At 41.1% G+C, this 22,615-nt stretch overlaps 3 protein-coding genes across 3 annotated transcripts; all 3 read left to right on the plus strand.

The window, feature by feature from the left end:
* The first annotated feature begins 1,793 nt into the window (after nt 1-1,793).
* On the plus strand, nt 1,794-3,787 carry LOC306708526 (saxitoxin and tetrodotoxin-binding protein 1-like). The gene is made up of 7 exons (XM_079176370.1): nt 1,794-1,880; nt 2,065-2,190; nt 2,865-3,010; nt 3,093-3,172; nt 3,243-3,368; nt 3,460-3,579; nt 3,676-3,787. The coding sequence occupies exons 2-7, from the start codon at nt 2,071-2,073 to the stop codon at nt 3,741-3,743; spliced, it is 660 nt and encodes a 219-aa protein (XP_079032496.1). The 5' UTR covers nt 1,794-1,880; nt 2,065-2,070; the 3' UTR covers nt 3,744-3,787.
* A 970-nt stretch (nt 3,788-4,757) lies between these two features.
* On the plus strand, nt 4,758-10,348 carry psmb4 (proteasome 20S subunit beta 4). The gene is made up of 8 exons (XM_079176670.1): nt 4,758-4,906; nt 5,916-6,042; nt 7,315-7,394; nt 7,477-7,623; nt 8,387-8,468; nt 8,923-9,039; nt 9,142-9,230; nt 10,262-10,348. Exons 1-8 carry the CDS (start codon nt 4,782-4,784, stop codon nt 10,272-10,274), a joined length of 780 nt encoding a protein of 259 aa, XP_079032796.1. The 5' UTR covers nt 4,758-4,781; the 3' UTR covers nt 10,275-10,348.
* Nucleotides 10,349-13,400: 3,052 nt separating this feature from the next.
* Nucleotides 13,401-22,615, plus strand: rfx5 (regulatory factor X, 5). The gene is made up of 10 exons (XM_079175867.1): nt 13,401-13,439; nt 13,973-14,006; nt 15,191-15,270; nt 15,515-15,637; nt 15,707-15,823; nt 17,016-17,094; nt 17,391-17,589; nt 17,753-17,835; nt 17,920-18,060; nt 18,689-22,615. The coding sequence occupies exons 1-10, from the start codon at nt 13,408-13,410 to the stop codon at nt 19,721-19,723; spliced, it is 1,923 nt and encodes a 640-aa protein (XP_079031993.1). The 5' UTR covers nt 13,401-13,407; the 3' UTR covers nt 19,724-22,615.

Here is a 22,615-nt window from a genome sequence, read left to right on the forward strand (position 1 = left end):
ATGTACGTCAAGCGTAGCCCCGGGGCTGCTCTTTTGAACTGGCTAGGAGGAGTAAATAAAAGTATAAAATATGACATTTGCTTTTGCCAGTAGGTGGCGCTATTAGTTATTTAATTTCTTTCAATTGATCTATGTTCAGGCTTGAAGTGGCATCATGCATAAGAAGTTTTGTGCGGATTGGATAATGTATCTTGGAGTTATAACAACTTCTTTTTTCATAATGATGCAAAATGGCCGCCACGCCACGTCAAGGTTCTTCGACAAAAACTCTAGCTTTTAATAATTTTGAATCACAAAGGTCTTAAGAGCATTCTGACCAAGTTTGAAGATGATCGCATAAATTCTCTAGGAGGAGTACGTTAAAGTACGAAGGCTAAAAAATGGAAAATGTGCCAAATAACACAACTTTGCGGGTTTACTGTAGCGCCCCCTATTGGTTGAATGCAACAAAAATCTCAGGGTATGTTACAGGATGCGATGTGCACATATGCTGAAAGTTTCGTGAATTTTCGACCAACGGTTGGGAAGTTATGTGAATTGATATTAAGCCACGTCCCTAGGAAGTTCATTGGTCCATATCTTTTCAACGCAAAGAGATATCAAAAAGCGTTTGATAAATCTGAGTGATCTACATCCACTAATGATCCACAGCACATTTGGTAGCAATCGGAGCCAGCATGTAGGAGGAGTTGGCAAAAGTGGCATGGCATGTTAGCATGCTAACATTAGCTAATCAGCAAACACAAAGTACAGCTGAGGCTGATGGGAATGTCATTGGTTCTGCAGGAATCTTGTCATTCAGCAAAGTATAGCGTTGACCTGATGATGGTGCTGGAGGAAACAGTCCAACTTGGGCTCATAACGATAGGTGAGAAGACCACGACGTCTTGGCAGCGAGTTCTGTCATGGTGGCATAATGTGTTCAAACTATAGACAACAAAACAACGTAGCTAGGTTTAGGACAAACCTCACCAACGTGACGACATAATAACTCAACGCTTCGGGACACGATGGTCTTGAATACCGGTCTCGTGGTTGAAATCCTGTGTTTGTTTGAGCCATCACTTCCCCTTCGACCCCCCCGCTCGGCGTGAATTTGCGTTACTTGCGTCTGTTCGCGTCTGTTCGCGTCTGTGCATAGCCTTTGTATGTAACCTACTCGCGCGGAACATTTGTGCCGCGTTTGGTGTGAACACGGCATGACAGAAGTAACACAACACAGATGTAGAACCTCCAGTATCGTGTTGTAACTTACATGAAATTGATCCAGTGTTGCCTTCAATGCTTGCGTTGACCGTTTCGGACACGCAGGTTCCATTTCTGAGGAAAGAGACCAGAGGAAGAGGTGAGTTCATATTCTAACAGCTGTTCTATAACGTCTCATCCACGTCAGCTTAAAAGGGGAAGATGCCTTGTACTCACAGTGTACTCACAGTGTACTCACAGTATACTCACAGTATATTCACAGTGTACTCACAGTGTACTCACAGTGTACTCACAGTGTACTCACAGTATATTCACAGTATATTCACAGTGTACTCACAGTGTACTCACAGTGTACTCACAGTGTACTCACATTGCAACGTCTTCAGACACACTGTGTAGTTTACACGTTAATAGCACAAAGAGAAGGTGAACCGAGGGAATCAAAGGTTTCATTAACACAGAGTTAGATAACACGCTGAGCACACAAACACTTTGGACCGGTCATGGCTGCTTCGGGGTCCCGGGGGTCCCGGGGGCTCCGGGGCCCCTTTATAAGCCGACCCGCCGCTGCTCCTGACAGATCACACAGCAGAAGGTGCGTTTGATTTATGCCGCAGACTGTATTCTTCTCTTGGAGCAACAACTGAACTTCTGACTCACCCAGAATCTGCACTGTACGTTTGCTCTGGTTTATGTTCTTAGATACTTGTTTAGCAAAGGAGATGCATTCATGACTTCTGGTGACTAGTAGTTCTCTTGAATACCAATGTTGAAAACACTTCTTGTAAGTCGCTTTGGATAAAAGCGTCTGCTAAATGACTGTAATGTAATGTAATGTAATGTAATGTAATGCCTCAGAGCAGGATGGACTCAGTACAGAGAGCAGTGCTGCTGCTGCTGGTCGCCGCCATCGGCACCAACGCGGCCCCGGCCCCCGAGGACTGTCACGGTCTGAAGAAGCTGCCCACACTGGACCTGCACAAGGTGAGTCTGGTTCTGGTCTGGAGCCTGAGACCAGACAGATGATAAAATACCTCAGGTTCTTTCAACTTTACACAACTGGTGTGTGTCCAAACTACGACCCGAGGGCCAGCTGGGGTCCTGAGGCTGATTTTGAAAGGCCTGCTTTGAATTTAAAAAATAGAAACTTGAATGTGTCTCCAGCATGTTTCTAATAAACTACTGTTTGTCCATGTTTCTCTCTCAATATTTGACCTTTTCTGTTCAGTTTGTTAGTTTAATATTTGACAGATTTGAAATGGCCCTTGAGTCATGAACAGAGACAATATTTCTGCCTGTTTTTATTTAATTTATTTACAGATTTAAACTCCATAACATGTAAAGTGATTCATGAAATGATCACAATCACATTTATTTGCCAAATCAATAAGAGCGTGGGCGCATACCCAGAACTCCACTTGTTATGTAAACAATGAGTGAAAGAAAAACACGAGTCCTCTGTGACCTCTGTGACCTCGGTGTCCTCTGTGACCTCTGTGACCTCGGTGTCCTCGGTGTCCTCGGTGTCCTCGGTGTCCTCGGTGTCCTCGGTGTCCTCGGTGACCTCGGTGTCCTCGGTGTCCTCGGTGTCCTCTGTGACCTCTGTGACCTCCGAGTCCTCGGTCTGACTCTGTCCCCCTTTCCTCCTGATCCTCCAGGTCATGGGGGACTGGGTCCTGGTCTGGGCTGTAGCTGACCATCGGGAGGCCTGGGACCTGCTGCTGAACATCTCCAGCTCCCACGTGGAGTTCAGGCTGCACCAGGACAACACCACGGTCCTGTTCAAAGAGAGGAACCTGTACCTGTGAGAGCGTGAACGTCCTCCAGAGAGACGCAGCTTTGTTGTGTCTTCGTGTCCTCTGACTGGTTTGTGTCTTTGTTTTCAGGGACAAGTCGTGTTCTCACTACTTCATTAACTTCACGGTCGCTGACGCTGGAAACCACACGCTGGACATCACCGCCGCCAGTGAGTCACATCTTCTTGTGACTGTTGTTGTTGTTGTTGTTGTTACTGACGTGTGTTGTTTGTGTGTTAGCGGTGGAGAAGGACGGCGTCATCAGTGACTTCAACGAATCGGCACAGGCAGACTTCTATGAGAGCTGCTCCGAGTGTCTGATCATGGTCTACTATTCACCAGCGGGCCGATACATGCTGAGCTACAGTAAGCACACACACACATACACACACACACACAGGTTCATGTCTCATGACATCAGAACCTCTCATGAGTGTCGGTGCCGTGTGTGTCTCAGGGAAGGAGGGCGACCATCGGGACGTGGAGAAGATGAACTCGCACCACGGCGACCTCGAGAAGCTGGCCGAGTGTCTGGGATTCGCTCACGACAAACCCTTCATCTACGACGGAGCTGCAGGTCCGCTCTCCTCCCACCAGTACCACGAGTACATCAAAAAGTACATCACAACTACTTCCTCACAGATCAATGAAACATCCTCTTGTCTCCTCACAGATTTCTGTCACAGGAAATCCTCTCCAGAGGCGGACATCGCAGCGACTGAAGCCGCGGTTCCTTCCTGAGTGAAGATGTGGGACGAAACCCAACACGTCAGATCATCAACCAATAAAAGAACAACTCAAACCTGCATCAGTGTGTGTGTGTGTGTGTGTGTGAGAGTGTGTTTTCAACTTCACTTCACAATGTTGATGTTGCTTTGGACTTTGAAACTCAACACTTTTAATGCCAACTGGGTTCAGGTCTTTATTTGAACTGTTGTGAGACTAGAAAAATATGAGAGCATGAAAGTATAACCATCACCTTTTATAACTGTCACAACATATAAGATGTTTACTTTTTATAACCATGGTAAAATATAAAGTGTTTTATCTCATGATAGAGGTGATAGAAACACAGTCACTTTAGCCTTGACTAGTGCTTTGGTTCAGTTACAACCCGTTACATCCTGGTCCCGCTGGGCTGAGAGGGAAGGACTACGGTATTGTTCCGACACCTCCAAGAGGGACGTACGTCCTCGCAGGCGGGATCCGTGCACGCTTCAGTACTCAAGAGGTAGATTTAGTTTGAAACACGAGGTATCTATCGTCACACACATTTTACAAGCAACACAGACAACAAGGCAAAATAAAATCCAAGATGGCGACGGCCAAAATCCAAGATGCAGCACTTTGGAGTAGTTTCACAGTGTGTTATTAGTACTTTAAGTACAGGGTCTGAATACTTCACTACACTGTCCGTTAACGTAAAATAAATACCACAGTATACCAGTGTGTGGAGACATGGTAGCTGTGTCTTTGTAAGCACTCATCTGCCTCCGGACTCGTATTGTTCTCGGGTGTAATTGTATGTATTTGTCTTATATGGACCCTGAGTCTGATATAACGTTTGGTTGATTGTGTGCGATCATACTGTTGTTTTACATCCGGATACTGGAGGAGTTAACAATAAAATAATATCCATGATTCTTTCAAATCAATTACGTTTTAAAAAACACTCATGTCAGCAGCAGGCGGCGATAAAGCGCCGCTCCGTGACGTCAACGCGGTTCACTGGAACAAGAAGACACTGTGTCGTCACTTCCTGCAGTTATTATTTCCAACATGGAGTCGAGCGGCTTGAAGCTGAGTTTCTGGGAGAACGGACCGAAGCCCGGACAGTTCTACTCTTTCCCCGGCGGCAGCAGCAGCGGAGCGGGGACATCATGCGGGCCGGTCAGACACACGCTGTGAGTGATCCGGTCCGAGAGAACCGAACCCGAACCTCCTCCGACTCGGTTTCGGTTCTCGCTCCGCCGCAGTGCTGTATCATCATGGAGTAACGAAAGCTAACTGTTGCTAAGCTAACTGTCAAGTTTACGTCCGTTTAATCGTGTTTCCGGCTCGGTAGAGATACGTTGGGACTCGTGTGATTAACGTAAAGAATAAAGTATCATCCTTTCATAGCTTTAAATATCTTAGTTTGTTCTTTGTGCCTGTTCTGCTGACTAACTGTTAGCTTTGTGAGCTAGCCACCGACAGCTAACGTACAGATTTACATTAATTTAAACAAACAAAGGTTATTAGAATGTCTGAGGAATAAAACATTATTTATATTAAATCTATAATAATAATAACAATCAAGTACATGCATGTTGAAAAATAAACAAACAATATATTAAATACATAAAATTGGTCTTAGATTTAAATGAACAGTTTGAAAATGTAACTATATTTACAATTATTATATATAATATAGATATATATCTATATTATATAGATATATATCTATATAATATAGATATATATCTATATCCACATATTGATATATATTTTAAGATTTACGTCAGTTTCCAGACCTGAAAACACAATTTTAATATAATATATTTTAGAGTTCATGTTATTGTTAATTACTTTTATTTAAATGTTTAATGTTTTATTTTAGATGTTTTTTTATGAAGGCTCCAGTTTAATCAAATGAGTTTTTTTTATTTTAATCACTAAAAATTCACTAAACAGTCAACTTTATGAAGATGTTCCTGCTAATTGATCAGAAAAATAAGAATATAAAATGTTTTAAAGTTTCACCCGTTCACGTTTAGATCTCCTTCAAAGTGCTTTAAATATGAATAAAGTGAGAATCTAGGACGTCTAATAGTGCAGCGGTGATAATAAACCAGCGCGTCGTGTTATATATACATTATTATTATTGGTGTATATATTATAACTAATGATGTATGGACCCGGCTCTCCCTGCAGGAACCCGATGGTCACCGGGACGTCGGTGCTCGGCGTGAAGTTCACCGGCGGCGTCATCATCGCGGCGGACATGTTGGGCTCCTACGGCTCTCTGGCTCGCTTCAGGAACATCTCGCGCCTCATGAAGGTGACGTGTGTGTGTGTGTGTGTGTGTGTGTGTGTGTGTGTGTGTGTGTGTGTGTGTGTGTGTGTGTGTGTGTGTGTGTGTGTGTGTGTGTGTGTGTGTGTGTGTGTGTGTGTGTGTGTGTGTGTGTGTGTGTGTGTGGTAGTTTAGAGCAGTGATTAGTAGGAACTACCTCTCTGCACCAGAGAGCTGCTGCTCTACGCCTGCAGAGGTTCCAGCTGCTCCGTCTTCTCATGAGCTCGCTGTGAGGAGCGTTTGGCTCGTCATGGAGGGTGACGGTCCCACAGCAGGACCAGCTGAGATCCAGAGTGAAGGACGACAAACATTAAATATACAAGTTTCTCTGTGACATCGTTCAAGTTCTTCAGTTCAAACATATCAGAACAGCATTCAGACGTGAACTAAACACGATTAACGGATTTTCAACCTCGAGTGTCAAAGTTTATTCCTCAACAAATATAAATATCTATTTAAATGTTGGTGCTGGGCAAGTTAACGCATTAATTATTAACGCCGACAATTATTTCATCGTGCGTTAACGCAGTTTTTTTATTATTAAGCGGAACCGGCAGCGAGCGGTGAACAGCTGTTTGTGTGGCGTCTCTTCCTGTTTCCTTCCCCTACATTCCCCTGGGTCCTAAGTCCCTCCATGTACAGCTTCTTATCACCTCTATGTACCAACGTACATTTATAACAAACACCACACATATTACACTAATCAGCGTAGCATAGTGTCTGAACACAATACCAACAAATAAATGATTATTTAGAGTTTTAAAGTGTTTTTGTTTGTAATATGTATAATAATCACATCATTTAGTTATCACTACTGAGAATTTAACAAACATTAAAACATGGCGTAGATAGGTTTCAGGTTTCAAGATGTATATTTAAATTCATCTCTGACACACATGAAGATAAAGTTGTGAACACGTCTGAATATCTATGATCAGAATCATTATAACTGTGTTATAACTGTGTTATAACTGTGTTATAACTGTGTTATAACTGTGTTATAACTGCTGCTGTGTGAAGAGAATCCTGCTGTTAACAAGAACCTGATGAGTTTAAAGTGTTTAAACCAAATGTTGTTGACCTTTAGTTCATAGAGCAGCACTTTAACATAAACGAGCTCAACACACTACTTTAGATTCATTATGGACTTTAACAGAACAATGAGATTAATCAACATTAAACATTTTAATCGTTGCCCAGCACTGATATATATTTATATATATATATATATATATAATAAGTCTGTGTTTGTGCCTGCAGGTGAACGACAGCACCATCCTGGGAGCTTCAGGAGATTACGCCGACTACCAGCATCTCAAACACATCATTGAACAGATGGTGTAAGCTGACAGAACCGTGACGCCTCCTGCTGCTCTGGTGACCATGTTCCCTCTCTGACGATGCTCTTTGTGTCTCCGGCAGCATCGACGAGGAGCTGCTGGGCGACGGTCACAGCTACAGTCCTAAAGCGGTCCACTCCTGGCTGACCAGGGTCATGTACAACCGACGCAGCAAGATGAACCCGCTGTGGAACACCGTGGTGATCGGAGGCTTCTACAACGGAGAGAGGTTTGTCTTCTTCTGTGGTTTACTACACATGACATGATGAGTGTATCGTAACGGGTAGACTACAGGTCAGCAGAGATGACAGTAGGTTCATATCAACAGAGCAGCAATGAGAGGAACTGAGGCCTCGTTTCTACATCTTTGGACAAACATGCAGTGAAGAGACATCATGCTGAATAAGATGAACATTTCTAAGATACACAAGATACACAACCCCCGTTCCTTCATGAGTGAACTAGCACACAGCCGTTCACTCTGTGCAGCCAGAAACAGAGATTTACACAATAAGATTCTCATGAAAGGCTCCATTATTATACAGCGCTGGTTTCACACCAGGACTAAATGGACGGGGTCCGGGGGGACAGTCGCCACTTAGCAAACAACAACCAACAAGCGGCTAATGCTATCGGACTATAAGCGTTGTGATGAAAGTCCAGGAACCCGGAAGGTTTAACCCCTGAACCCCCAGCAGGGTTCTCTAAAGCGCCGCTGTAGCACACGTCTGGTTGGGTTGAAGTCCTGAACTGTTGTTCCTGTTTCAACATGTGATGCACTTTGTGACTTTGTTTTGTATTAATAAAGTTTAGTTCATTTTTCACATGGATACAAATAAACAAAACATCAGTAAAAACAACAATAATATGAAATAATAATAAAATAAAATAATTACATTCATCACTAAACTTCAAGGCTTTAAAAAGTTCAAGTTTATTTCTATTATATAAAAGCTGATTATGTTAATGAGCTCCTTCTCTCCTCCCTCTAGTTTCCTAGGTTACGTGGACAAACTGGGCGTGGCCTATGAGGCGCCCACGGTGGCCACAGGCTTCGGAGCGTACCTGGCTCAGGTGAGTCAACGATCAGCTGATCTCTGGAGGCATCCAAGGCTTCACGTCTCTGTTAGAGCTGTTATATATATTATTATAGAACTACCTTTATACTATCTCATATCGTGTGTGTGTGTGTGTGTGTGTGTGTGTGTGTGTGTGTGTGTGTGTGTGTGTGTGTGTGTGTGTGTGTGTGTGTGTGTGTGTGTGTGTGTGTGTGTGTGTGTGTGTGTGTGTGTGTGTGTGTGTGTGTGTGTGAGAGAGAGTCAGGGGTCGGCACGTGTTGGTGTGGATGTAGACTCAGATTAGTTCTGTTTGGTTGCTGCTGCTGCAAGAACCACATAATGTTATTACATTTAAATATAGAATATTAACTATACAAAAAAAGATATCTAATCTTGCTTATTCTCTCTCTCTCTCTGTCTCTGTCTCTGTCTCTGTCTCTGTCTCTGTCTCTCTCTCTCTCTCTCTGTAGCCTCTGATGAGGGAGGTGGTGGAGAACAAAGCAGAGATCTCTCAGCAGGAAGCTCGTGATCTGGTGGAGCGCTGCCTCAAAGTGCTCTACTACAGAGACGCTCGGTCCTACAACAGAGTGAGTCGCTGATCTACAGTCAGCTGTTAAACTACCAACAGAGTGAGTCACTGGTCTACAGTCAGTGTCTATGTTTTATTAATGATGCGTTTCTATTTTCAGCATGAGATCGCCATAGTAACAGAGGGGGGCGTGGAGATCGTTGGTCCTCTGTCCTCTGAGACTAACTGGGACATCGCTCACATGGTCAGGTGAGGTCACAGGGGTCACATCCCAAGCTCTGCTCCTCCATACCGACGGCCCAAAGCTCTCATTCTGCTCTGAGGGGAGGGGAGGGGAGAGGTTTGGTGTTACATTTTAAAATGAGTGAGATTAGTTTGATTCCAGAAAAAAAATAATTTGTCAATTAGAATTAGAAACACTTGAATACATATAATACGTTCTCTCGGGGTGCACCGGTTCAATACGACCCGGTGGGGCCACGGTTCAGTTTCAATACATCAAAAAAGCAGAAATGAATGAACCGGGTAGTCGATCGGTCACGTGACGGGAGCGTGGCGAATCAGGGAAGGACAGCACGTTACGTCGGGTGGGTTGCCATGTTTGAGCGCAGTGGCTCCACCAATTTCAGCTATATTTTATTTTTCACAAGCAATTTAATATTATTCAAACGTCTTGTTCGGTTCGTTATCGTACCGAACCGTGAGCCCCGTACGGAACGGTTCAATACGTGTATTGTTACCCCCCTAATATGTGTGACAGGGCTGTCTCAGAAAATTAGAATATTGTGATAAAGTTCTTTATTTTGTGTAATGCAATTAAAAAAACAAAAATGTCATGCATTCTGGATTCATTACAAATCAACTGAAATATTGCAAGCCTTTTATTCTTTTAATATTGCTGATTATGGCTTACAGCTTAAGAAAACTCAAATATCCTATCTCTAAATATTAGAATATCATGAAAAAGTATACTAGTAGGGTATTCAACTAATCACTTGAATCGTCTAATTAACTCGAAACACCTGCAAGGGTTTCCTGAGCCTTGAAAAACACTCAGCTTGGTTCAGTAAACTAAATCACACGTATGGGGATTATCACAATATTCTAATTTTCTGAGACAGTCTTGTATGTATGTATGTATGTATGTATGTATGTATGTATATGTGTGTATATATATATATATATGTATGTTCCTGATGAATTGTCTGACGTTAAAAGTTCCTTCTTGAGATCTCATAGACGTAATTATAATGAACTTTTCTTGGTTTGTTTCTCTGCAGCGGGTTTGAATGAAGACGAGCGGCGACTTATCTGTCTGTTTAATCTTTTCTGATGTTCATTGTAACTTTTGTATAATGGAAAATAAATGTGGTGAAAAAAAAATGGTGTTTTATTTGTTTTTATACAGATGAATGTCGTCAACTCTTGAAAAACTGAAACTATAAATTAAAAAGTCTCTTTTTCCAAAATAAAATAAAAACATTTCTGCCTATTTAATGATGTACATCACACTATTATATATTAACTACATCCTGTGGTTAATGTCAAGGTTTTTTACAGGCTGATCGTGTGTCATAACTGGATACATGTTTTTATAATTAACATATAGTCAAATTATTATTTTTGTTGGTATTTAACTGCAGTCCACAATACAAATGTTTTCCTGTAAAAAAAAGTTTAATTTCACCCTATAAAGTGGATAATGAATAACACTTATATATTTAATAAATTGTTTTTGTATAAATATATTTATAGCCTCTGAAAGTGTCTGTACTCCTAGACTGTAATAATAATATAATCAACATAAAGACACGTTTAATAGTATTTATTAAATGTAATTTTCGCTTTCACTGTCTGAACAGGCGGCTGTTGCTATGCAGATTTCAATAAATAAATGATTCTGCTTTGTAACTGGGCAGACCAGGTAAACGCGTCCAATCAGTGTAAACCCTGTCAGAAAAATAATTCCGCTCGACGAATGGGAAACCCCCCGCTTTTGGTATCCGGGTAGATTAGTGACCGTCGACCAATCAGAATAGACGTTGGCTTTGTAGTCAGGCAGACATAACAAAGTCGGCCAATCACAAAAGAATCTGAAAGGGGATTTTTGCTGTATCTTGGCTCAGGTACTTTCTTTTTCTTTTTTAAAATAAATACTCAAATGCGACTCACCGAATCGATCATACATTAATACCAGAATAAATAAACTGTTATCGGAAAATATTTAGAAATTACAAACGGCGTGTAAAAACACGTTTTAATGGGTGTTTGCTAGCTAACGCTACCTGCTAGCTAGGCTAGTTAGCCGGTTAGCAGCGACCCTCGTAGCTAGCTAGCAGCAAAACGCGGCAAAATGTTGAAGACAAACTAATATGACTTTACTCCACCGCGAGACGTAGTATTCTCGGGTCTCTACGTGCTTTTTAAGTTGTTGTTCAATCTGTTCGCATTCAACCCAACCTACGTGCTAAAGTGTTGCTACCTCGGTTTAGCTAATGTGTTGTCTGCTAGCCAGTTAGCTTCGGCAGTAACATGTTGAGCTGGGTCAGTGTGTGTGTGTGGGTGTGTGTGTGTTGTAATAGTAAATGGCAGCAGCCACATGACCACCGGCTCTCCGCGCGCTGTAAACACGCGGCCGTCAGACATGACACATCGGCGGGTAACGGCTGTTTAACAGCAGTTTGTCAGCTCTAGCTACCCGTTAGCCTCTCTCTCTCACTCTCTCTCTCTCTCTCTCTCTCTCTCTCTCTGTGTGCGTGTAGTTGTAACGGTCCCGGTGACAGCCGGTCATGTGTCACCACCCGGTAGACACACCGGGACTGTTTGTATATATTTTAACCGGCTGTCAGCGCAGAATAAACGAGCTGAAAAAGTGTGATCTTTAAAAATGTGGTGTGATGTTAAGATTCAGTGAGACAGGTGGGAGGGGCCTGTCTGTCTGTCTGCAGTATTATTGTCCTCCTGTTGAGACAAAGCATTACGTCATCAGTGTTTTTTAGTAGAGTCCAGTGGTGGAATGTGACAGTACAGTCACATGTACAAGTACTTACAGGTACTTTACTTTATATTGTACTACATCTCACAGCGAGATGTTGTACTCTTTTACTGGACAACATTTATCTTTTAGACTTTTAGTAACTTTACAGATTCTGATTGATATGAAATATAAGATATAATATAATATGGTTTCATTTTGTGTTACAATCAAACCATCAGTCCAATAATGAGTCAGTCTATTTACAGAAGATTAATGTTAAATTCATGTTAAACTAATGTTAAATTAATGTTAAATGAGTTAAGTTAATGTTAAACTAATGTTAAGTTAATGTAATGTTAATGTTATGTTACCATAGGTAATAATAAATTATCTATTATTTAATAATGAATTATATATTATTTAATAATAAATTATGTTATTTAATAATAAATTATATGTTATTTAATAATAAATTATATATTATTTAATAATGAATTATATGTTATTTAATCATGAATTATATGTTATTTAATAATACATTATATGTTATTTAATCATGAATTATATGTTATTTAATAATAAATTATATATTATTTAATAATAAATTATGTTATTTAATAATGAATTATATGTTATTTAATAATGAATTATATGTTATTTAATCATGAATTATATGTTATTTAATAATAAATGATATATTATTTAATAATAAATTATGTCATTTAATAATAAATTATATGTTATTTAATAATAAATTATATGTTATTTAATAATAAATTATATGTTATTTAATAATAAATTATATATTATTTAATAATAAATGATATATTATTTAATAATAAATGATATATTATTTAATAATAAATTATGTTATTTAATAATGAATTATATGTTATTTAATAATAAATGATATATTATTTAATAATGAATTATATATTATTTAATAATAAATTATATGTTATTTAATAATAAATGATATATTATTTAATAATAAATTATGTTATTTAATAATGAATTATATGTTATTTAATAATAAATTATATATGATTTAATAATGAATTATATATTATTTAATAATAAATTATGTTATTTAATAATGAATTATATGTTATTTAATAATGTATTATATGTTATTTAATAATGAATTATATGTTATATAATCATGAATTATATATTATTTAATAATAAATTATATATTATTTAATAATGAATTATATATTATTTAATAATAAATTATGTTATTTAATAATGAATTATATGTTATTTAATCATGAATTATATGTTATTTAATAATGAATTATATGTTATTTAATCATGAATTATATGTTATTGCTCCTCAGATGCTGCTGCCGCTCAGTGCCGGTTAGTCGGTCCAGATGTCGGAGGACCAGCGGGGGGGGCGGCGGTCTGGAGGGGGGGGATGAGGGGGGGGGCGACACGGAGCCCAGCATGCTGCTGCAGAAGCTCAAGAGCAACATCTCGTGAGTAGAATCAGGTTTCTCTGCTTTAAACACCGTTTCCTAACAAGCGTTTGTAGCTGCAGTTACCAAAGTAAAAGTTATTTTAAATGTTTGAATATAGTTTTATGTCTCCGTCTGTGAAACAAAGAAAACAAGAAAACATCAGTAACATATTTGAGTTCATTACAAAACTTCTGAGAACACGACTGGCACGTATACTATTAATAAAACATTTAAATTAGGAAGTAAAATGATTTGTGCTTTATTTTGAAATGCTTCTCAAACAGGAAGAGATCCTCCTTTATGTAAATAACATCATTTAGTAGATCAGTTTAGGATATATATATATAAGTCCTTTAATAAGCAGCTGGTAGATAAACCACCGTAAACACTAAAACAACACATTGTTTATGTGTTTCTCAAGAAAACAGAAGTCTGTGTTTTGTTTTGAATTATATTCAGAATTCATATTGATACCAAACATGTAGTGAAGCCTGAACGGTTAGAGTCCTGTTGTGTGTGTGTGTGATCGCTGTCTTCTGTCTCTGCTGCAGGAAAAGTGTTCAGACCAAAGTGGACCAGATCCTGGTGAGAACCAGTGTGTGTGTGATCAAGTTATTATCATCTGAATACAGTTATTATGATATAAATACAGTTATTATGATGTAAATACAGTTATTATGATATAACTACAGTTATTATGATATAAATAAAGTTATTATGATATAAATACAGTTATTATGATATAAATACAGTTATTATGATGTAAATACAGTTATTATGATATAAATACAGTTATTATGATCTAAATACAGTTATTATGATCTAAATACAGTTATTATGATCTAAATACAGTTATTATGATCTAAATAACGTTATTATGATATAAATACAGTTATTTTGATATAAATACAGTTATTATGATCTAAATACAGTTATTATGATCTAAATAACGTTATTATGATCTAAATACAGTTATTATGATATAAATACAGTTATTATGATCTAAATAACGTTATTATGATATAAATACAGTTATTATGATATAAATACAGTTATTATGATATAAATACAGTTATTGTCATCTAAATACAGTTATTAAGATGTAAATACAGTTATTATGATATAAATACAGTTATTATGATGTAAATACAGTTATTATGATCTAAATACAGTTATTATGATGTAAATACAGTTATTATGATCTAAATACAGTTATTATCATCTAAATACAGTTATTATGATATAAATACAGTTATTATGATATAAATACAGTTATTATGATATAAATAACGTTATTATGATATAAATACAGTTATTATGATATAAATACAGTTATTATGATCTAAATACAGTTATTATGATCTAAATAACGTTATTATGATCTAAATAACGTTATTATGATATAAATACAGTTATTATGATCTAAATACAGTTATTATGATATAAATACAGTTATTATGATGTAAATACAGTTATTATGATCTAAATACAGTTATTATGATCTAAATACAGTTATTATGATATAAATACAGTTATTATGATATAACTACAGTTATTATGATATAAATAAAGTTATTATGATATAAATACAGTTATTATGATGTAAATACAGTTATTATGATATAAATACAGTTATTATGATATAAATACAGTTATTATGATCTAAATACAGTTATTATGATCTAAATACAGTTATGATGTAAATAAAGTTATTATATAAATAAAGTTATTATTATTATTATTATATTTGTTCTGTTCTGCTTCGACAGCAAGATGTTCAGCGTTTCTCCGACAACGACAAGCTGTACCTTTACCTCCAGCTGCCCTCAGGACCCTCCGGAGACAAGAGGTCAGAACCGGGTCACTTCCTATTCCATGAGAACCGGTTCTAAAGGGAACCGGTTCTAAACTAGTAGAACCCTGGAGCATTAATGCGCTCCGTAGCTGACGATGAAATAATAATAAACTTTATCAATAAATCTGTGAACATGTAAACAAATGTGAATCCTAATTCAACGTAAAGTAATCATGTAGTGTGTGTGTGTGCGTGTGTGTGCGTGTGTGTGTGTGTGTGTGTGTGTGTGTGTGTGTAGTGGTGGTGACTCCTCCTCCTTCAACACAGCTGACCAGCTTCACACCTGTAACTGGATCCGTAGTCACCTGGAGGAGCATTCTGACACCTGTCTGCCCAAACAGGACGTCTACGAGACGTACAGGTGAGGCTCTCACCTTACGGAGGCCCCGGGGCCGCGCTGTCATGTGACCCGTCTGTCTTCACCCCCCAGGAGGTACTGTGAGAACCTGCAGCATCGTCCTCTGAGCGCCGCCAACTTTGGGAAGATCATCAGAGACATTTTCCCAAACATCAAAGCCCGACGGCTCGGAGGCCGAGGACAGTCCAAATATCCTTTGATCTGACGTCATGTGACCCCGAGGGCTTGATACCGAGCTCTGGGCTCCAAACTATGTAAATATATATTTATATCTTAAATACAGCCGCTGATCAATCGTCTAAGAAAGAAACCTGCTGATATTTAATCAAATGTTCAATTTAATCTGAAGATTTTTCTTTGCCTGAGATTAAACTAAATAATCTCAGATTTTCAGTCAAATAAAACAGGATGACGTTTCAGACTAAATAAGAAAATAGTCGTAAAAAGACGCGTGTTCACGACTGTGGTTCACAGAAATAAAACTAATTTAAGATAAACTCATTTATTAATAATTTATTTACTTTATTGATCTCCAGAGTGGAAACTCATAAATACATACAGATAAATACACAACACTGTAAACAGGAAGTAGATTGGTTGCTTAGATGATTATCGTACTCTTTAATAATAAAAAGGTCTGTTTGATACTTAAGATCTTCTATGAGCTCAGTTCAGTGGAAAAATAACAAGTTTTATATTTCAAATTGGGTTAAAAGATGAAGACTTATAAATAAAGTTGACTAGATTACGTCTTCTGGCTGAAGTCTGTGCTGCTGGAGAGCATCGCTGCTTTTGATCCTTTACAGTTTATGTGTGGAACAAAATAAACATTAATAAGAAAGGAAAGTCCTCCGCTTTGTGTCCGTCCTCCTCAAAGCGTGACTCCAGACGTCGTAGGTCTGATAGCCGCTCACTCATCGCTCCAACAGCTGCTAGTGAAGACAAGAAGCTCAGCAGCTGCTGTCACCAGGTCTCCATGTTGACTTCACCTGCTAGTCCATCAGTGATGTTGCTGTTTGTGATCATCAGGGAAAGGGTCACGTGATAGGGGGCGTGGCCAATCAGGGAAGGACACGTCGTGACTGCTAACAACCAATCGAGGAGCGAACTCGGGCGTCTACGCCATCGTTTCCAAACGTTTACGAGCGTCCACAGCGGGAGGCGTCGTGTGGACGCTCAGCGTGGACGAAGCAGAAGATGTTTATCAGTGTTAGCGTGGTCGTGAGGATGTAGCCTCCGTAACACCGTCTCATGTTAACGAGCTAAACCTAATATACTGTCCTTCACGGCGCGCCATGACAGCCTCCAGTCAAACGCGTCCAATGAGGCGTTTGAGCCTTCAGGGCTGCTGGTTGAATTCCTTAACCTGCCCGGCTGATACGTACTGTTACAGCGGCATCAGGAGGAAGACGGTCCTCAACATGCCTCTACTGCCCAACCTGGACCTGAAGAACGACCCGGTACACACACACACACACACACACACACACACACACACTCATACACACACACACACACACACACTCACACGCACACACACACACACACTCATACACACAGAAACATACACACACTCATACACACAGAACCACACACACACACACACACACACTCACATTGATGTTCTTCTTTCCTACAAACTATTCAAACGGACACAAAAGTATAATTCATGTTTTATTATTATTATTTAACCATCGTGTCTGATTCATAATAAGCTGAGCCTCCTCTTCCTCCTCTTCCTCCTCTTCCTCTCCAGGCCGAGCTGACCGAGTTGGTCCAGACGTACAAACAGGAAGTGACGGAGGCGGCCTGCGAGCTGATCTGCGACTGGGCCCAGAAGATCCTGAAGCGTTCGTTCGACACGGTGGTGGAGATCGCTCGGTACCTGATCCAGGAGCACATCGTCAACCCGCGCTGCAGCCAGGCCGAGCTGGTGACCTCCGCTGCACTGGCAGGTGTGTGTGTGTGTGTGTGTGTGTGTGTGTGTGTGTGTGTGTGTGTGTGTGTGTGTGTGTGTGTGTGTGTGTGTGTGTGTGTGTGTGTGTGTGTGTGTGTGTGTGTGATTCAGACTGTGATGTTTGTTCAGTCGTGGTTGTCTGATCGTCCGTCTGTCTGCAGGAGGTCCAGCCAAACCCCACAAGGTCATCAAGAAAACCTCCGTCATCTCTAAAGCCGAGAGCGACGGCGCCGCCGATCACAAGGTGACCTCGTGTGTTTCTGTGTCGCTCGTTGATCGCTGACTGACGGTCCGTCGCTGCTAATCACTACTTCCTGTCTGTCTGCAGAAGGAACTCGGAGACTCTTCGTCTTCCCTGAAGTCGTCGTCTGGAGACAAATCAGCTGCAGCCGCCAAGCCTTCCTCCCTGGATGCTCCTCCTCCCTCCTCCTCCTCCTCCTCCTCCTCCTCTTCCTCACTGCGTCCAGCGGTAAGTTGTGAAAAGTGATTTTGTTTCTTTTTATTTGTTAACGGTTTCTGTTACAGGTCAGACCTCATTTAGTCCGTTTTCTTAGGATTAATGTGTTTTATTTCCACAGTTAACAGTAACAGAAACAAGACTATGATCAATAAGTAACAGATCAATAACAGATCGGTAACAGATCACTGACAGATCAATAACAGATCGGTAACAGATCGGGAACAGATCGGTAACAGATCAATAACAGATGACTAACAGATGACTAACAGATCGGTAACAGATCGGTAACAGATCACTAACAGATCACTAACAGATCGGTAACAGATCGGTGACAGATCGGTGACAGATCGGCAACAGATCGGTAACAGATCAGTAACAGATCAATAACACATCGGTAACAGATCAATAACAGATCGGTAACAGATCGGTAACAGATCGGTAACAGATCGTTAACAGATCACTGACAGATCGGTGACAGATGACTAACAGATGACTAACAGATCAATAACAGATCGGTAACAGATCAATAACAGATCGGTAACAGATCGGTAACAGATCGTTAACAGATCAATAACAGATCGGTAACAGATCGGTAACAGATCAATAACAGATCAGTAAGTCACTTCCTGTCCTGCAGGTGGAGGCCTTCATGAAGCAGTTACCCAGAATCCTCCCTCGTAGTTCGCTCCCTGATAAGACCCAGCTGTCCGTCCGCTCCTCTCCTCCCTCTCTGGCTCCCAAAGACTCCTCTGGGGTCGGGGGGGTCGGGGGGGCCTCTGGACCCGGAGGCTCCGCCCCCATCGCCGCCGGTGCCGGGGTGAAGGTCATCGCCATGGCGACGCTGCCCCAGCAGCAGGGCGGGCCCGTCCCGGTGATGATCCTTCCTCAAGGCTGTCTGTCATACGAGCGGGAGAAACTGGCCCCGCCTCCTCTTCCTCCTCCCGCGGCCCCGACCTCCGTGCTGCAGAAACCACGAGGGAACGGAAACAAGCGCCCCCTGGAGGCCGTGGCGTCGGGCAGCGGCGGCGCGGCCTCGTCCGCCGCGCCGCCGGTGAAACGGAAACGCGGACGACCGCGAAAACCTCGGCCGGAGGACGCCCCGCCTCCTCCTCCCCCCGCCGCTCTCTCACCAAAACCTCCCCCCCACCCGCCCATCATCACCTCCGTCACCGGCGGCGTCATCCAGAAAGCTTCTTCCTCCTCCTCTTCCTCCTCGCAGCTGCCGGTGCTGGAGCTGGTGATCCAGGACCAGCCGGGGGGGCTGGTCCTGAGCCCGGTGTCGGACCCGGGTCGCCGGCTGATGGAGCACCGCGGCGTGGTGGTGCATTGTCAGACGGCGGCGGTGGAACCGGACCACCGCGGCCGGCCGCTGCTCCTCTTCCAGAGGAACCCGATGGTGGAGGTCATCCAGAAAGCTCCGCGGCCGCTAAGCAACAACAACTCCGCTCCGCCGCCCGCCGCACACCTCCGCCCACTTCCTCTTCCTCTCCCCACGCTGCACGAGGAGCGGGGGGAGGTGGAGATCACGTTGACGCCGGTGGAGCTGCACCTCAACCCTTCCTCCTCCTCCTCCTCCGCTGCTCCTGCCTCCTCTTCCTCCATCTGCTCCATCACGATGGTGAAGGAGGAGGAGGAGGAGGCAGAGAGCAGCACCTCCTCAAAGACACACTAGCTCTCTTCTTCTTCCTCCTTCTCCTCCTCTTCTTTTTTTATTTTGTTTTCTATCACCTGTGAGATAAACCCCGCCCCCTTTACCTCTCCTCTTCCTTATTGGTGGAAATCCCAGATTGGCGTCAGCAGAGAGCCAATCGAGGAGGATACATGAAGCCGGCTCCTCCCATCGGCTCTCGTTGCACTTTGTAAACAGACCAGCGACTCTTTCATTAACTGCATGTCTGAAACCAGAAGAGCGACTCCTCAGGTGGTCGGGCCTCAAATCGTCCTCCCTTCCCTCCTCGCCTCCTCGCCTCCTTCATCTCCAGACTTCTCATTTTTCCGTGCTGTGGGGGTTTTTTGGTCGCTCTCGCTGCTTCAGATCAGTCGATTTATAGGAGAAGAAGAAGGAGAAATAAACAGATAAAAGAAAAGAGTGACACAAAGGGAAGGAGGGAAGGAGACAAGGATACAGGACAGAATCAGAAGGTACTACGGGTCAGAGCCTTGTGAAGGTTCTAAATATGAAAAAATGACTTCTTTAACGGAGCTCCGCCTCGATTCACCTTCACTTCAACATGATTTTAGGATTCTGTGCTGCAGATTTACAACTGTGGTAAAAAGTCAACAAAGAGTCTTAAAAGTGGACTGAATGTGAATCGAAGCTCCGCCCCCTTTAAAGAGTTCCTGTTCTAAACAGTTTGTTGTGTTTGTGTTGCTTTAATAGATATTTCTGTGTGTGTGTGTGTGTGTGTGTGTGTGTGTGTGTCATTAACTTCCTCCATCGCCTCCAGAAATATGACGTAAAATTAGTGACATGAATTAATTAATTCATCGCTGTTACTAATCAAAAAACACCTTTAATGTCGGGTCCAAGTCTGTGGTGGAAGGCGGCCATGTTTGTAGTTCAAAGGCCTGTTTTTGTCGTCGTCTTCAGTCATTTTATTATATTTATATTCTAGTTTAATGTACAAAACAATTAGGTTTCCCCTCTTCCAGATCCAGAGAGTTTATTCTGAGGAACAGAAGATAAATGACGACGAACAGTTTCAGAAAGTTCAACGTTAGAGCGCTACGTAAAAACCTTTAATGTAGCAAAGAAGCTCGATAAAACATGTTATGATTTAATTTATCCACATATATATATATTGTGATATAAAATAAACCAAACAGGCACGTTTGTTCTAAAATGTTTAAGTAAAATAAAAACGTGTTTGGTTGCCGTTAGCGTTTGCGTGGCCACAGAAACGTCTCAAACTTCAGTGAAGAAGCGATGATTTGTGTCGTCCAATGAGAAGCCTTCGAGGGCTCAGAGAGAAAGCACAAAGTCACGTCCTCGTAGCGCTAAAGACGCGACGTATTAACGAGGAATGTGTGCAGAAAAACTAGCTTCTGTAGCGCTGTGAGTCGCCCAGGATTAGCCTGCTAGCTTAGCTTAGCTTAGCTTTATGTTAACATGCGCCCTTTGCACTAACTCCTCAACCACCGGATCAGCGAGGTGACGTCACCGCGTCTGGAACCTGGACGTGTCGTAGTGAACGCCAACGGGAGAAAAATAATTTCATGTGTTCATAACGTCTTCCAGAAAAACATCCATCGGTGAAGGAAACGTTATTTAGCATTCTGCTTCATCCATAATTAAAACGTATTTAAAGTTACAGGAAACAACCAATCAGATGATTTGTTTTGTATTCGTGTGATTTCTGGTGCAGCTGTTGAGTTTGGAGTTTCCTGTAACGACGTCATTATCGTTGTACCAGGAAGTAGCAGCCAAATAAAACAATGACCACATTTTTCAAAATAAAAGGTCAAATTTATGATTTACCCCAAACTTCACCAACGTTCTCATTACGATGAAAACAAAGAATACGTTTCATATTGAACACGAAGCAGAACCGCTAAACGTTAAATTCAGACTTCAGGAACTCTTCGGTCCGTCGATCAGCAAGTTAACCAATAAGAACAATAATCGTTTAAAATATATAAAAACATAACTCCAGTACTCCGTGTATATTTACCTCTATTTCATAAATACAATACACAAAAAGAAAACACTTTAAGAAATACAACTAAATGATCTGCCGATTCTTTTTTTAATTAATCGATTCATTAGAAACACGTATTTTATTTGAGTCCTTAAATCTCTCGTTTGGCCCATTTTTGACACAATTTTTCAAACAAACTGTTAATTTTAGTCGTTGTTAAAGAAAAGCAGAACAACAAAAAAAGGGCTTGAACTTAAATTCGGGATGATTTGCTCCTCCTCTCTTCTTCTTCTTCGTTGGTGGAGGAGTTTAAACCCGCCGTCGTCATGGTAACGTCACCTTGCTGACATTTGTTCTTCACCTTTTTGCCAAACTGCCTCTCGCTGCGTGGGAGGGCGTCTTCATCTTCTTCGTTGGTGCTACAAAACCACAGGGCTCGCCGTCTGCCCTCGTGATCACAGATTTGTACAAAAATCAAGGTGTGTGTGTGTGTGTGTGTGTGTGTGTGTGTGTGCAGGTTGTTTAAAGGGACGCCGAAAAAAGATTTTTTTACTGTTAAAAACCTGTTGCATGATGGGAAAGTGAGTTTGAGCTCTTGTCCTTTTTGCCGTGAGGCGAGTGCAGCCTAGCTTACAGCACGACCCGCGGTTCATAGTTAAAAGGAGCGCTAATGATGCTAACGCTACGTTTTTTAATCACTAAAGTGAAGTGCCAAAATGTGGAAAAACATCTGGACTGAAAACGTCTCGGCCGCAGAGCCGCCGCCCTTCAGACAGAAACACAAAGTTGCACTGTTAGAAGTTACAGAACAAGAGAAAGAGCTCGTGTGTTATGAATTCATTGTTGTGTTTCTGTGACTCTGCTTCATGCTTTGCACTCAGATTTATATTTAACGGGTCAGAATAATAATAAAGAGGGAAACGCTC

The sequence above is a fragment of the Pholis gunnellus genome (assembly GCF_910591455.1).
Source record: "Pholis gunnellus genome assembly, chromosome: 16".
Taxonomy (NCBI): domain Eukaryota; kingdom Metazoa; phylum Chordata; class Actinopteri; order Perciformes; family Pholidae; genus Pholis; species Pholis gunnellus.